This window comes from Pogona vitticeps, chromosome 2, assembly GCF_051106095.1.
Source record: "Pogona vitticeps strain Pit_001003342236 chromosome 2, PviZW2.1, whole genome shotgun sequence".
Taxonomy (NCBI): Eukaryota; Metazoa; Chordata; class Lepidosauria; order Squamata; family Agamidae; genus Pogona; species Pogona vitticeps.
The window spans coordinates 122,351,739-122,368,545 of NC_135784.1; the positions used below are offsets into that span (position 1 = coordinate 122,351,739).

General features: G+C 40.7%; 1 protein-coding gene across 3 annotated transcripts in view; it reads left to right on the forward strand.

Moving 5' to 3' along the window:
* The window catches only part of TNPO2 (transportin 2), a 40,875-nt gene that overhangs the window by 3,378 nt on the left and 20,690 nt on the right, over positions 1-16,807 (forward strand). Inside the window, exons 1-8 of one of the 3 annotated variants that reach the window (XM_020800370.3) lie at positions 4,045-4,197; positions 6,999-7,114; positions 7,519-7,594; positions 9,709-9,858; positions 10,645-10,751; positions 12,807-12,940; positions 14,691-14,772; positions 16,341-16,463. In XM_020800370.3, the coding sequence (XP_020656029.1) occupies positions 7,016-7,114; positions 7,519-7,594; positions 9,709-9,858; positions 10,645-10,751; positions 12,807-12,940; positions 14,691-14,772; positions 16,341-16,463 (771 nt within the window). In that variant the 5' untranslated portion in view covers positions 4,045-4,197; positions 6,999-7,015. Of the gene's footprint in view, positions 1-4,044; positions 4,198-4,262; positions 4,396-6,998; positions 7,115-7,518; positions 7,595-9,708; positions 9,859-10,644; positions 10,752-12,806; positions 12,941-14,690; positions 14,773-16,340; positions 16,464-16,807 lie in introns of those variants that run through there. The other 2 variants (XM_072990303.2, XM_078385844.1) reach the window with 2 other exon arrangements.

Sequence of the window (16,807 nt, forward strand, 5' to 3'; positions counted from 1 at the left end):
ACCTCTTATGCTAAAATCTTTAGATCTGGACTTCAACAGACATTCAGGTAATCTGTACATTCTGTCATAAGAAAATATTGTCCCTGTCACACACGCCCAGTTCCCCTGTTTGTTCTTCTACACAACCCAGGTTCCCTTTCGGGCATGACATTTAATTTTCACTATTTTCTGCTGCCACCAGTGGATTTCTTTTATCTACAATGTAAATTATTTCACTTCAACACAGGCTACCAATCATTGAAAGTTTTTATTAAAGTTACAGGTGTTCTTTATTTACTCAGTACAGTGGGGTCTTGACTTAAGAACGGCTTGAGTTAAGAACATTTTGACTTAAGAACCACTCTCATAGGAAAATATTGACTTGACTTACATACTTAGATTTAAGAACTGAAAAAAAACCACGTGGGAGGCAGGGAAAGTGCAAAATTTGAACTTTCAGTTAACTGTTGGCCAGTGAAAAGGGTGCCTGTCTGCTTCCTCACTCCTTCCAGCGTTTAGAGAGTGGATTGGGAGACAGTCTTCGGACTGCCTGGTACTGCCTGGACTGTATTTTCCCTGCCTTCCCTGAACCTTTCTTGACCTAAGAAAAAAAGAAACAAAATATCCCCCTCTAGTGGTCGAAGGCGGAATAGCAGCTTCCCATTAGTTTCTATGGACGGAAAAGAGCAGATACGGATCAAATGGTTTTCAATGCATTCCTATGGGAAATGCAGATTTGACCTGAGAACTTTTTGACTTGAGAACCGCCTTCCAATACGGATTAAGTTCTCAAGTCAAGACCTCACTGTATCACAATCATTGAAATGTCTTCTTTTGATTACTTATTTGCCATTTAATCAACTTGTGTATTTACTTGTTACTATTCTCATTTCTAACTTTGACTATCTAGCTCTTTCTCTAACCTCTGAAATCCTAACTCTAACTCTAACACACACCTAACTGAAATCTTTAACTGATATTCCTAACTGAAGTCCCTAACTGATCTCTAATTGTCTTCCATTCTCCTCTTATATTTCCTTGGTTCCGCCCCTTCTGTTCAACCATTGGTTGCTAAATCAGGGTTCCATTGTGATGGACAGGAGTGGTTACTGACAGTCCCCTATACTGATTTTCAGTTAAATTTACTAAACAACAAAATTGTGAGGTACAGTCATGGCCAAATATATCGGCATCCTTTCAATTTTATCAGAAAATGCAACCCTTCTCTCAGAAAATTGTTGCAGTTGCAAATGTTTTGGTTCTCACATGTTCATTTATTTGGTTTGCGTTGGAACAACACAAAAAACAGAGAAGAAAAGTCAAATCTGATACAATCCCACAGAGAAACCCAAAAATGCACTGGCTAAAATTATTGGCACTCTGTCTAAATTGTAAGAAATAATTGCTTTTCGAGCATGTGATGCTTCTTTAATTTGTATTTAGACACACCTGTCACAAGTAAGAGGTGTGGGCAATATACTAATCATACTTTCAACCAGTTAAGATGGAGAAAAATTGACTCAACCTTTGTGTTGTGTGTGACACTGAGCATGGAGAAAAGAATGTAAAGAGGTGTCTGTGGATATGAGAGAAAAAATTGTGGAAAAACATGAGAGTGTAAGAAACTCATTCATTGTTACAGGAAGCGATTGATTTCAGTTATTTTTTCCAAAGGGGGTGCTATCAAATATTAAGGGTGCCAATAATTTTGGCCAGTGCATTTTTGGGTTTCTCTGTGGGATTGTATCAAATTTGACTTTTATTCTGTTTTTGTGTGTGTGTTGTTTCAACACAAACCAAATAAATGAACATGAGTACCAAAACATTTGCAACTGCAACAGTTTTCTGAGAGAAGGGTTGCATTTTCTGACAGAATTGAAAGGATGCCAATATTTTTGGCCATGACTCTAAATATTTTATCACAATTTGGGGGAGCTCTCAAGTTTATACGAAACAGAAATGACTAAAACTTAGTTACAGACAAACTACTGTATATAAAGTTTCAGTAACAGTTGTCTCATTTCTATTGTTCTTTTTACCCCATTGTGCAACATAATTTGAACTTCCAGCACTGCATTGCATTAAGGACTTGCCATAAAGACATACTGTACCTAGCCTTAACATGGAGTTCCCATGTCCTTGAGAAAAATGAATTACCAAGACTTATGTGTAATATGGCAAACTAAGAAGTGCAGTTCTAACGGTGTAATTGTCAACAGAAGAGTTGCTTGTTACTATGGCTAATTCTATTCTGCTTTCTACATTAAACAAATAATCTATCACAATACAGTATACTGAAGTATATAATTTATTCATAAGAACATAAGAAGAGCCCTGCTTGATCAGGTCAAGGGCACATCTAGTCCAGCTCCCTGTATCTCACAGCAGCCCCACCAGATGCCTCTGGGAGCACACGAGATCACTAGATACCTGTCTCCTGATACCCCTCCCCTGCATCTGGCGTTTGGATACACCTTCCTTTTAAACCTGGAGATTGTACATCCCCATCATGGTTTGTGACCTGCAATGGACTTTTCCTCCAGGAATCTGACCAATCCCCTTTTAAAGGCATCTAGGCCAGATGCCATCACCACATCCTGTGGCAAGGAGTTCCACAGACTAACATCATGTTGGGTAAATAAATATTTTCTTTGGTCTGTTCTCAATCTCTCAACACTCAATTTGAGTGGATGTCCCCTGCTTCTAATACTGCATGAGAGGGAAAGGAGCTTTGCTTTATCCACTTTATTCATCCACTACAGAATTTTCTACGTCTTAAGTCATGTCCCCCCTCGGGTGCCTTTTCTCTAGAGCCCCAAACACTGTAGCCTTTACTCACAAGGGAGGTGCCCCAACCTAGTCATCATTTTAGTTGCTCTGTTCTGCACCTTTTCCAGTTCCACTATGTCTTAAGGGCGGTGACCAGAACTGTATGCAATATTCCAGGTGCAGCCTTACCAGTTGCACATACACCATATCAGACAAAATACCAAAACAAAAACATAAAAAAAGAGACAAAAATATTGTGGCACCTTAAAGACTAATTGTCATAACTGTACACCAAAGTCAATGATTTGCATTTACAAATCAGGAATGCATGGAATCACTTAATAGTTCATATAAACTGCTCAGAGTTCCCCTCCGTATCTATAGCTTTCTGATTATCACTTTTGTAAAATTTTGTGATCCTAATAAATTGGAATTTTAATTCTTGGTTTGTTTTTGATGGATCGTAGATACTTGAGCTTTTTCATCAGTGTAGCAACATTAATTAGAAGTAGCATTCCATATGCTCAGGTTAGTTCTTTAGAATCTCATAGCCATCGTCTGTAAGGCTGGCGAAATACATCGTGCTTCGGTCAGACTGGGACCGAGCCCGTCATAGCACCTGAGAGAAACTGAAGAGGCAAGTTTTCTCCGCCCGCTTCGGAAAACTTTTTTCGGTAGGAAACGTTTAGAGGCATAGTCGAGATCGCTTGCTAAGAGAGGGCAGAGAAGAGGGGTCTTCGGTAGCAAACCAAAGGCTTAAGGGATTTTTGGGGGGTAGGGTGGACGGAGGGGCTTTCGGTCCCTAAAATACCCCATGTTTCCCCAGTGTGGCTCTATAACCGGAAACAACCTGAGACAGAAACATAAACTGTTTCCAAAACAATGTGCAGCGGAGCAGCCGTGCAGCAAAAAATAAAAAATAAAAAATAAAAAAAACTAAAAAAAACCCCAAGACCCCGCCGTTGTGAAAGTGACCCACCGGCAGAAAAGCCTGCGCAGGAACAGGCTCTGCCAGGGCCCGTCCGAACGACACAAGGCTCTCTCGTTCGTTCAAGCATTCGATTTACGCTGAAAGAGGGCAGGGAGGGGCCAAGGCCTGCTTCGCTCATCGGAGACAACAACGACGTTCGCCTGTGCCGCGTGACGTCTCACGGCCAACCGACGCGCTGCTGAGGCGTATTCACAGACCGGGGAAGGAGGAGGCGTGGCTACCGCCCTTTCTGTCAACCACATGACGCACGCGCTCGCTCCCTTCCCTTCCACTTGCGCCAGCGGCTCTTTTCCTCCCTCCCTTTTCTATTCGTCACGTGAGCGGCAGGGACGGAGGCCGGTCCGGCTCATCGTCCGCGTGTCGCGTTCTCTTCTTCCTGACCGCCCCCCCTTTTCCTTCTTTCCCTTCTTTGGAGCTGACGCCGTGGCCTGAGCCTGGGCACGCGGGAACCGGGCCAGGTATCCCGTCGGGACCCGTCTAGGGATGCGCGCTTGTTGGGGCGGGGGCGGGGGTGGGGAGGGCGCGGGGAGGGCCGGGAGCCGGCGAGGCGGTGGCGCGAGATTTCTGAGCGGATCGGCCTAGGCAAGAGGTGGGCCAGAGGAAGCCTGCGAGGAAGCCGGCCGGGCGAGGGCTGAAGGAAGACGGGCCGTGGGGAGGTGAAGGAGGGCGATCGAGGGGGCGCCGCCTGGGGTGCCCTGAAAGAGGAGGAAGAAGAGGAGCCGGGCCTGGCCTGGCCTGGGGAGGGGAGAGACCAGATGCTGCCGGCTCCAGCTTTTCGACCGCCTGGCTCAGCATGGCTTTGGGGGGGGCGGCAGGGGTCCCGAGGTGATCTGTTGAGGGGGGGGGAGCCCTGCGCCACCCCATGCCGGCGGCGGCGGCGCCTTTTTCAGGCGGCTTCTGCTGGCGGCTCCTCGTGTGGGCGGGGATGCAGCTGAAGGATCCAAGGCAGGGAAGGGAAGAGAAGCTGACGCGGGCGGGCGGTCGGTGGGGGGGGGGAGAGGTCTGGTGTAGTTCCCCGGAGGCACATGGTTCAGTTCCCTCACCGCCGGGAGCCCTTTGGGACCAGAGGAGAGGCCCGTTTGGCCGCCCAGCAGCATCTGCTTCACAAAGTGACGGGCCGGGTGTTTCTGGAAGGGTCAGAAATGGGGACGGGGGGGCGGTTGAAGCCCTTTCTCGCCTCACCCCCAAGCATCCCTTTTCTCCCCTGGAAGTTCCGTTGAGGACTCGTGTGAAAAAGTGGTTGGTGCCTTTTCCCTGCCAGGGGTGCCTCTCTCGCTTTTCTTTGCCTGAGCGGTGAAGCCGGGAAAAAGAAAGGGGTTCCTCTCCTCTGCGTAGTTTAGGAAAAGGGAGAGGTCAGGCCTACAGGATCTGCTCTGAGCCTGTTTTTTTCTCCCAACTGGCCCCAGGTGTGGCAGGAACTGCCTCAAAAAGGCGGGAATAGAAGTTCAGGGTGAGGTGCCTTCTTAGAGCACGTGTTTGGCCCAGGAATTGCTGTCTAGTATGGTAACTTGCATTTATAAGGTTAGCAGAAGTCCAAAGCAACTTGACAGCGTGTAGCAACAAACCACAAACAAATCACTTTTGGTTGTCTCTTTTAGGAAAACACTCTTCTTTCTTCTCACATGTGTTCAGCATGTGCAGTGTGGAAACCCATAGTAGTCAACTCAGAGATCACAACAGTAGTCCCCTTGATATTTTTGGCTGTCCCCCTTAGGAACCTTGGTTTCATGTGCTCCATAGGAGTTAATGTATGGAGAAACAGTGAGCATGTGCATTCAGTTTTGCTCTAGTTTTTGAATGCTTGGATTTGAAGCATCACACTGAGGTGGAGTAATAGCAAGATGTTCTGTTGGAATATAGTATGAGAGAGCGAGCCTTGAAGCGGAATATAGCTGTATTGTTATTAAATAGGTGTTTTGAAGTCACTAAAAGGTTTAGAAATTGTGAGTATAGTTGGAAGGGGAGAGTGCTGCCTTTTAAAAAAGTAAACACCCACCAACTTATATGGTGTAGTAGGTGACCATCTGGCCCCAAGAAAAATAAGAGGTAGATGTTTTCAAGGAGGTAATTATGTTAGTCTCTTTCAGCAACTGTAACGAAAAGGAAAAGACATAGGGTACCTTAAGGACTAGTAGATTTATTTCAGTGCAAACTTTCTGGATTACAGACCACTTCCTCAGATATGTCATTGTGAAGGGAATGAAATATAGAAGTTAGATCATCTAATGAAAAGAATCAGGCACAATCAAGTGCTTTTTAGTTGTGTTGCTCAATATTGTATCCCTGGTGATATTAAAAAATTTTCTGTGGAAGTTGTATACTGTATTCACATTCTACCAGCTAAGATTAGGCATCCTTCAGTCTTGAGAGACTATGGTATTATGCTCTGTTTACCAGTTAAACAGTGTACTGTAATCATAAATGTGCTGTAGGAAGAAAAAATAAGTTAATAGGTATGAAATATATCATATCTAGGGCTTGAAAAATACAGTATCCACACAGAAGTGTAACTCAGAAGGAAAATCTCTGGATTACATGCAATATTTTTTTTTGCATGTCTATGTGCGCTTTCACAAATGTTGGATTGAAAAAATCTTCTAGCAGTTTGTGTCTACATCCTTGCTATAATACTGTACGTATATTTTCCCCAGGGCTGAAATTGTGGAAAGATTGTGATACAATATGGGAATCAACATTGTTTCTTTCAGTGTAGCCCCTTTAATGTAACATTTTGTTACTTGTGAGAGTGTTGTGAAAGTTCCCTCTCACTATGCATTTTCTGCAATCAGTCATAGGTACTCTTACAAATAATTTTCTTGTATGTAAATTCCTTTTATTACTGAGACATGTTTCTCTAATGAAACCTTGTAGTTTAAAACTTCTTCTAGATAGTGTTTGTTTTATTTTATAGAGCTCAAAAAAGAAAGACCTTTTTTCTTTGTTAGGAAGCTCAAACCTTATTCTTTGTATAGTGGGAAAGTACTTTGCTGACTTATAATTAATTTTATTAATAACTGTCTCTCAGGTTCATCTGTCTTGCAGATTTTTTAGTCTAAAGCATCAGTTTTTGTAATAATGCCATTTAAAGCCTTAATAGGAAAATTCTTTGGTGTGCTTATGGACATCGAATACTTCTCTGCTTTCGTTCTTTGCTGATTACAAGACAATATACATCTTGCTTGAGTTGGTTGCAAAAATGTTGATTTTCATATGCTTTCTTTTCTTTCACCTGTGTTAATAATTCTTTTACCTTTTCTAGATAGGCAGTGTCCCATCATGGATTGGCAGCCAGATGAACAGGGCCTCCAACAAGTACTTCAATTACTCAAAGACTCACAGTCTCCAAATACAGCAACCCAGCGGATAGTACAAGACGTATCTTTGGTCTAATTAAGGTTGTCCCAGTAATATAAGAAAACAAGCTTGGCATTTGCTGGGAGCTATAAAGAGCAAGAAAAAAAGCAGTGGTTTGGGATAAATTATTAATTAGACAAGCAAATATGGTAGAGCACTACTTTGAAGGGATTAACCAGAAAGTGATATTTCTTGGGTTGTTCTAGCCTTAGAAACAATACAAAGTCTCTTTTATCTAAGGATTGGGGTGTTCTGAATAGTAAAGTCTCATAGATTTAGTAGAACTAAAAAAATAGGAAGTACTGAATTCATTATATGCAGGCTTGCAAACAATGCAAACTTTTTAAAATAGTGTTCAAAATCCATTTTGTGTTGAATTGTTTTGAAATTTTGTTCAGAGATTATTTTCTTAACAAATGTTACAGAAATTGAAACAGCTCAATCAGTTTCCTGATTTCAATAACTACTTGATATTTGTCTTGACGCGACTGAAATCTGAGGGTATGTCCATTAATGCTATTACAATGGATGCTTGAAGAAAGGGCGTGTATGTCTCCATTATACACTGTTAAGGACTTCAAGCTTACAGTGTTTTACTCTCTAGTCAAATGAACACCTGTCCCAAAATTGTATTTGCTTCACTGAAAAGCTTGTTCCTGCCCAATTACCAACAGGTGTGACCCATGAATAACTTCAGAAAGTAATGAGTTACAGTTAATTGTGTTCAAAGAACTGAAATTGTTTGAATTATTGCAGTAGTATATCAGTGGTGAAGTTTGATGAATACTACTGCTGTGTGAAGTCACGGATAAAATTAGTTTTTGAAAAAATTGCACCTATTTTGCTGTCTAATCAAACAAATTTTCATCATACTTGATGAAAATTCTGTGCAGTTAGAAGTCATACGCATTCTCATGATAAACTGGGTCAATAAAATATATAGATTTTATCTGCCTTATGCATCCTGGGATTTGTATAGCAGTACCTTTGTCTAAGAGATAGGACCTGTTTTCCATTCTATGGTAACTGAATTTACTCCAGCAGAAAGCTAATACTGAATACTCTGGCCTGAATCCAATTGGTAGTCTGCACATTGAATCAATGAGAATTACATAAATGTTGCTGCACTTACTGATTAAACAGGCTTATTAAAGTTGGGTTTATTTGCTACCGTGTTTTCCTGAAAATAAGAGAGGGTCTTATATTAATTTTTGCTCCAAAAATGCATTAGGGCTTATTTTTAGGGGATGTTTTATTTTTTTCAAATACAAGAATCTACATTTATTCAAATGCAGTCATGTTATCTTCTGGTTGCTGTACAATGGTGGAGGTGGGGGTTTCACTTTAGAGCTTATTTTTGGGGTAGGGCTTATATTATGAGCATCCTGAAAAATCACACTAGGGCTTATTTTCATGGAAACAGGATAGATTCAAGCTTTTTTGTCTCATTCTTTGGAACTTGAGTAGCAGTGGCTTCATCCCTACCAGACTGAATTTTTGAGGACTTGTTCACAGCCCCTCCAGCATGTGGGAATACATCCAGTGTTATTTATGCTGTGTTTTTATTTTTCTTGTTTCTAATTAAAATAGTGGGATTGTGGTCCCTATTGTGTCAATTGATTGTTTAAATCTTTTTCGTAAAAGTTAATGCAAAGGCAGCAATTCTCAGCACAAGTGTGGGTTATAATGTGAACAAAGTTTACACAGGTATCTACTGCAGTTTTTGGCAATAGAATACCAATACATACCTTGAGCTGCGGATGATGTAATACAAGTCATTATATGAGACTTCCCCAAGTATAGTGGAACAAAAGATTATCATAAAAAAACAATGGACTGAAGCACTAATTTTAACATGCTGAAGTGTACCATTGTGTACCACTGGAAATATATACATTTTTTTCTGGTGGTACATAATTACAAATTTTCCTTTTAATTTCACATATATTTATCACATGTAAGTGAACGTTATTACTGTATCAGAATACATATCAAATTTCTTAACATTTCTGCGCAGGAATCCTATTGCATTATATGAGCCAGATGTCATCTTTCTTATCCGGTTGGCTACATAAAATAAGACTGTGACACATTTAAGTGCAACCTGATTAATGAGCTTTCCTTAATTATAGTGTGGCCAAGAGGAACAGTAGGATCTTTCCAGTGAAAAGTATATATAGCACTCTTTGTATGATATTGTGGAACAGATTCCTGAAAATAGTGTTAAGTGATTATGTATCCCTAGACTGTGCTTTAGGGATACCCAGTCTGGTGTAGTGGATAGAGTAACTCAGGAGGCTTGAGTTAAAATCTCTGCTCAGCCACATCAGGGGTGTGAAAGTGCAAAACCATTCCTTAGGTATGTCACTTGCCTAAAAAGTCCTGTTAGAGTTACTATAAATTGTTTCTGACCTGAAGGCACAAAACAACAAATTGCTTTATGACCTGGGAATTAGAGTGGAAGCAGTAAAGGAATTCTTGTGGATAATCCTCAGTTTTTCCATTACCTCTGCTTGGATCACCATTACTTCTCTGTTTTTCTGTATCTTCTCTGATGTACAGCATAACAGGTCTTGCAGAATTTATTTCTACTCCAAAACAATTTCTCTAAACAGATGAACCGACTCGTTCTCTGAGTGGTCTGATCCTGAAGAACAATGTGAAGGCTCATTACCAGAGTTTTCCTCAGCCTGTTGCTGAGTTCATTAAGCAAGAGTGTCTTAACAACATAGGGGATGCTTCCTCTCTCATCCGAGCTACAATAGGTGAGTCTAGAGAAAAGGTGGCCACGATGTACCTCATCTCAGGGATGCTGAATTTGTATTCTTGAGGAACATTTAACTGTTGTACTTGGTGAATCACATGGAAATTTGCAGAGAGGGGAGGAGAGTTGTGTTATGGCTGTCTCAAAGTCAGTGGTGTAAAAATGTTTGTTAATGAGTCTTATGTAATAGCAAACGTGATTGCAGTTTGTCATTAAAACAATCAATTGAGTAGAAATCTATATATTTTTACCTGTGTCATCTTGCATGAGTAAAAACCCATGATATTTATGAAGCAAATATTAGGTGTAAATTTCAGAGTATTGGCATAGAACCCAGATATGAAAAGGTCATGATATGGATGGAAGGTAGCTGTTTCAGGTCTAACATGCCTTAATAGTGTATGATCTGCAAAGTGTGGTTCTCCTTTTTCTTGCTTTTTGGCACCCCAAGAACAGGTAAGCTAAAGCTGCATGCAGAATGAAAGGTAGCAGCTGCTCCTGGTATGACTGTGGGTTTAATAGATCTGACAAGTTAATCTCCCCAACCTCAAATACATGGGGGATGAGTGGGGCAAGTCAGAGCTTTCTGCCATCAGCTTGACTTTATAACAGAACAGATGACTAGCTAGGAGAAGCATGTTGTAGAGCCTTGGTGTGTGTCTCATTTTGGGTCTTGAGTAATAAAGCATCTTTTTTCTTGACTCTGATGTCTCTAGAAGGAGAGTTAATAAGGATAAGATGTGAGCTGATACTGATTTGCTCTGTTGGGTTGCTTTTCTCTTGTCAGGTATTCTCATAACGACCATTGCTTCCAAAGGGGAGCTACAGATGTGGCCAGAGCTCTTGCCTCAACTCTGCAACTTGCTCAATTCCGAGGACTATAACACATGTGAAGTAAGTGAGGAATGGTATCACGGCCTTATTGTAGTGGTCAGCAAGACATGCAACTGGTTATAGAACTGAGAGAACTTGGCATGGAAGGACTTCTTTTGAGGCTAATGTGGAAAGAGAATCTATATTTAGTATCTTCTTGATTTCTCAAACATGGCTACCTATAGTACAGTGGCCTATATGACAATTAAATGTATTAATGTGCCTTACATCGCAGTCCTGCGCCTGCTTTCTCAGACATAAGTCCCAAAGTTCAGTTGGACTTGCATTCAGTTGGTGTCTCTTTGTGAAAGAGGGCAGCTATAAAAAATTAAATGGGAATTTTAGAAAACTAGTTGCAGTTTCCTTGCCGGCTGTTCAGCATGAGGAAGAAATGTGCTCTCTGTGTATAATGTTTTCCAAGTAAAACTGCTGCTTTACTGGTATTGCATATTTTCATCAACCTTTGTGGAGAGAAGGTAAAATAAGCAGCATATTTTGGATTTAACATACTGCTTATTTAAGACCTGGCTCTTTAGGCAGGCCTTCCCTCCGGTCACTACTTGATTTTCTTTTCTATTTTAACTTCCATTTTGTTTTTCCATCTTGAATGCCACTAATATTATTGATTTGAATTGTCGTTTAATTGTTTATATCTAGTTTTCATGCTTTTAATGTAAGCCACCCAGAGTAGACGTAGTCTAGATGGGCGGGATACAAATAAAATAAAATAAGTAAATAAATAAGTAAATAAGTAAATAAATAAATACGAGGGTATGCATATAAACACAAAGCAGTTTGGGGCTGTGTTCTAGTTAAAGGGTAAGTAAGCTTCAGCTCTGTGGGGTAAAAAACTTAGAGCTGGATGTGAAAAAGACAGTTTAAATAACAAAGAATCCTGTGGCATCTGTAAGACAAGCATACTTACTGTAACAAACTTTTTGTGAGTGGTGTATCCATGCTAAATCTTGTTTGTCTTAAAGGTGCCACATGGCTGTTTCTTAGTTTGCTGCGGCAGGCTAATATGTGGGAACTAGTTTCAATTTAAGAGCACATGGTGGCGCTGCAGGTTAAACCGCAGAAGCCTCTGTGCAAGGTCAGAAGACCAGCAGTCGTAAGATCGAATTCATGCAACGGAGTGAGCTCCTGTCGCTTGTCCCAGCTCCCGCCAACCTAGCGGTTAGAAAGCATGTAAATGTGAGTAGATAAGTAGGTACCATCACGGTGGGAAGGTAACGGCGTTCCATGTCTAGTCGCTCTGGCCACATGACCACAGAAACTGTCTTAAAAGCAAACGCTGACTCTACAGCTTAGAGACGGGGATGAGCACCGCGCCCTAGAGTCGGACACGACTGGACTAAATGTCAAGGGGAACCTAAAGAGCTCTAAGCCCAAGAATTTATTTTGACAACTGTTCCTGAACAATCCTTCCACATAAAAATGCATTCTTGGTTTTCCTACCTCCCATTTAAAAATCCTTTTCCGCAATATCATTAAGTGTGTGTTGGGGGCAGAGGGTCATTTTGTTGATGCTGGTATTTAAAAAAAAAAGAAAGAAAATCATAGATCCTTGTCAACTTACTTCACAACTCCCTCAGGTCTCTCAATGACAATCTGTCCAACCCTTTTCTAAAAGAGATCCAAGATGACTGATCTGTCATCTGCTTTGTCAACATGATATTTTCAACCTGAGGAGATAATGGGAATATGCCAGACTGCCTCCAGTTCTTAGTGATAAAAAATAGTCTTCAGATAGGTTTTTTTCTTTCTTTCCTCTTTTAAAAACAATCTTGTTGCTTCTTTGCTTGCAGCATCCCTCCTATTTAGGCAATCAGTTGGAACATCTCAGGCTGTTGCGTGGGAAGCCTGGCTGAGGGTAGGAAGACAACACGTTCTTTCACACTGGCAGCTTGTCACTTAAATGGCTTTCCTTTGGCACAGTTTTCAAAGTGAATACAGTTCGTGGTAGAAAAGCAGATTGAGTATCCTAGTCATGCTGCTGTAACAGGCTTTTAAATGATGCTCAGATGCTTGTTTCAAATTCATATAATTGGTGCTCACTGTTGCTTTGCTTTTTAGGGAGCTTTTGGCGCCTTACAGAAGATCTGTGAAGATTCTGCTGAGCTCCTGGACAGCGATGCTCTCAACCGACCCCTTAATATTATGATTCCAAAGTTTCTTCAGTTTTTCAAGCACTGTAGCCCCAAGATTAGGTATATGCCTCTTTTACTTTTCATCTGCATTTGTATTCCAAAAATTGAGCACAATCCATTCTTGTTGAACTTTCCTATTACAACTAAGCTTTCAGTTTAGTTGTAATAGGAGCTATAATTGATTCCTTCTCCCCTCTAATAAGGCAAGATCATGAGCCACCTTTAAGTTATAATTTGAAGTTCTGAATTGTCATTTCTTTTAGAGCAGTAGTCCCCAACCTTTTGGGGGCCGTGGACCGGCTGGGGGGAGCGAGCTCCATGCGTGGGGGGGCGGGGGATGTCACACTCGCATGACGGGCGTGTCGCACTCGCGTGAATGCATGGAAGTAAGACACGCCCCCCGTGAGTGTGACACGCCCCCCCATGTGTGCATGGGGGGGGAGATCCGTGTCCACGACTCAGTTCTGGCAAGCCCACAGACCGGCACCTATTTTAGAGCATAAAAAGTTATGAGTTATGAGTTCCTGCTTAACAGAAAGTAGGGATTAATTATAGCTTCCTAGTTAATTTCTCATTTGTGTGGAGAGGGAATTGATACAGGAGCAAGGAGTCTGTTTGCATTCAAATGCTGCTTCTGTGTATCTAGGCTTATCATACCAGGATATCTGGCTTAGCATAACTAACCAGGGTTTTTTTTTATAGAGTGGCATCCTTTTGTGATTAGAAATGTAACTGTAATGTGGATACTGATGTAGCTTTGTCATGGAAAATACTTGTTCTTTCTGCATTTGTAAGTCTTTCTAGTAGTGGTAACCAAAAATAGGATGAAAAATATATCAACTAATAGCTGATTCTTGGAAGAAACGTTAAAAATGTTATTCTTTTTGTCTTGTATTTTTAAGTTATAATGTTTCCAATTTATGTTTAGTGTTTGTTTATTATTTTATGTTTTTTTAATGTTACTTTATTTTAAATTATTGTTACTGCTTAGTGTTCTGGTTTTGTGTTGGCCTTGGTAGCCAAATGGCTGGTATACAAATCGAATGAATGAAAAAATAAATAAATGATGGTCCATATCAGGCTTAAGCATCCAATACAGTGTTTTATCAGACTAAAAATGAGCCTTTTGCCCATGTGTGCTTTCTCTTTCCTTTTGTCTCTGGAATCCAATATGCCCAGTGCCTGTAAAGGCATTGTTGCTATTTGACTTGGGACACTAGCTTATTTTGTGTCAACAAATGAAGATATGAAAATGTACTGACTGTAGTTTCAGATTTAGTTTCTGCAACTCAAAACTGGCTTAATCAAGCTTGGAAGTACCAAATTTTGGTATGAGAAAGAGAGAATAAACACAAGACACAAGGTTTGTGCCTTATTTCATGAGGAATCAGCCTCTACAAGTTATAGCATCCTGTAAACACTTAAATCCAGGATTGCTCCTTATTTGGCTGTGTATAGGAATACAGTGTGCTTGGAGGATATGATGAAATTGAAATGTTTTTATATGTCTTTATAAAGTTGAAATTACTTTTGTTTCTTGTTTTTAATTCAGAATGATATTTATTTGTAATGTATTCTGGACATTTTGTAGAGTAAGACCAATAATATTTTTCAGATACACAGATATTTAAGTCAAAAGTGGAAACTCTTGAACTGCAATTTATTTTGTCTGTTTGGTAGTACAGACTCTTTCTAAGTTAACCAGAAAAACTTTACCTGAGACAATATAATGCCATGGAGAAATGTTTTTAAGGCGAATAGTAACGGCTAGAATACATCATTGTTTTGGCTGTTTTATTTCCTTCATTAGGTCCCATGCCATTGCTTGTGTTAATCAGTTCATCATGGAAAGAGCCCAAGCCTTGATGGATAATATAGACACTTTCATTGAGGTAAGATTGCTTTCCATTTGTATGTGGTTGTTTGCGACAGTGAAGCATTACAGTCTCTGGTTGCTTCGATCAGGATCAAGTACTTGTGATTACCTGTGGCATTAGTTAGTCTTCTTAGTTCACAGACAGTCTCGGTATGGCCTGACTGCAGTTAAAATTCAACAGTCAGTCACAACTGGAGAAGGCATATTGAATTGTAGTAGTACCTTGGTTTACGAATTGAATGCGTTCTCCGGGACGTCATGTAATGTGAAAAATTTGTAAACAGAAATGCGGATTGTCATAGGAATGGGGGCGGTGCTATAAACCTCCAGGCACAATGCATTCTGGGGAAACTTCCTTGGTACTGTGAAAAACCGTAAACTGAGGCATTATTTTCAATTTATTTTCCTTCATAAACCGAAAATTACATTAACGGAGGTGTTCGTAAACTGAGGTACCACTGTAGTGAGCATTTGAAAACTCAGTTCCTCTGAATGTTCCATTGATTCAGTTGGCCGTCTGATTTAATACTGAATTTGAGCCAATATGTTTTAAAGTTAGCCTGTCCTCCACTTTTACCATACAATGAGGGGGAAAGATGAAAGGGCAGCCAAGCAGTTTTTCAAGGAAATGTGTTCATTTACTGATCTCTTGAAAGAATCCCTGATAAACTACTAAAGAACTAGAGAACTCTGTATGACATCATTTGAAACCCGTTCTATTAAGCTGACGTAATCCTCTAAAAATCAGTTTTCCCCACTGTGGTGTACTTCACATATTTTGGCCTACAACTCCTAGCAGTGTCACTTGCTATGGCCAATGACCAGGAACTGTAAAGGTGCCATTAAAAACACCAGGGTGTCCGATTTAGTTCTTTTCATATCTGTCTCTTTTCTCCTTCCTGGAAATATAGGAAATACCAGATCTGAAATCTTTAGTCCAGTGCCTAATCAGATTTCTTTAAGAAAGCGGGGGGGGGGGGAGGATTTTTAACATTTGCATCCTTAGCGTTCTCTCAGTGATTTCTTTTTTGCTGTAGTAATATACCTGTGGCCTGAGACAACCTTAGGAAAAGCCATAGGGTCCCGTTCAGAGAGTATTTGATTCTTTGTACTGATGTACTCCTTTACCTCAGGTTTAGACAAACATAGTATGGCCCTAGCTGTGCTTCCTGAGAACAAGGTTCCTGTTGTTTTGTACTTCCTCTGTACTTCAAAATGTGCAGATGGTGCCTGAAACTGACTGTTCATAGCATAGCACTAGTAGGCTGTGTATACCTTTAGGCTTTTCTGTTAGGCTTCTTGTTTTCTTCCTCTGTATACCTGTAGTCCCATCATTTATGCCTGGCCACGCCAAAAGTAAGTTTCATAGAGCACTTGAGTTTGCATTCAGAATAACCACATTGCTTTGTTTGTTGACAGAGAGCACTGAGCATAATGTCGCTCTGCATAGGAATAGAAGCAGGTTGCAGTAATTGTGGGCAATAATATGAAAGGACAGGTTTTGATGAGTTGATGGGATGGCATTGGATCTTTTACATCAAGGGGAGCTTTTTGGTTAACATTAATTGTTCTTCCAATTTGCAGCATCTGTTTGCCCTGGCAGTTGATGAAGACCCAGAAGTTCGAAAGAACGTTTGCCGAGCATTAGTGATGCTGCTAGAAGTGCGGATTGACCGACTCATCCCTCACATGCATAGTATCATTCAGGTGAGTGCCCTTCCTCTACCAAGCAGGTCTGCCTAAAATACTGTCTTGACCCATACTGATTGTTGATTTGAGTTTACTGATTTTTGAGATATCGGTAATATGATGGTAAGAACCCTTACCAGCTAGGTGGCTCTGCTGGCATTTTTTCCCTTCCTGTTGCCCCTTATTTCTTCTCCTCTGGCAGCCTTGTAATTTATAGCCTTCTGGTCCAGCAGTAGCTTGTTGATTGTTGTTTCAGCTACTAGGGTTTAACTGGAATATAATGACAGATCCAGTCTCTTTATGCTATTTCATGATAATGGATCCCCATTGATCTAGTAAGCAACTTTATACTATATGTCTCA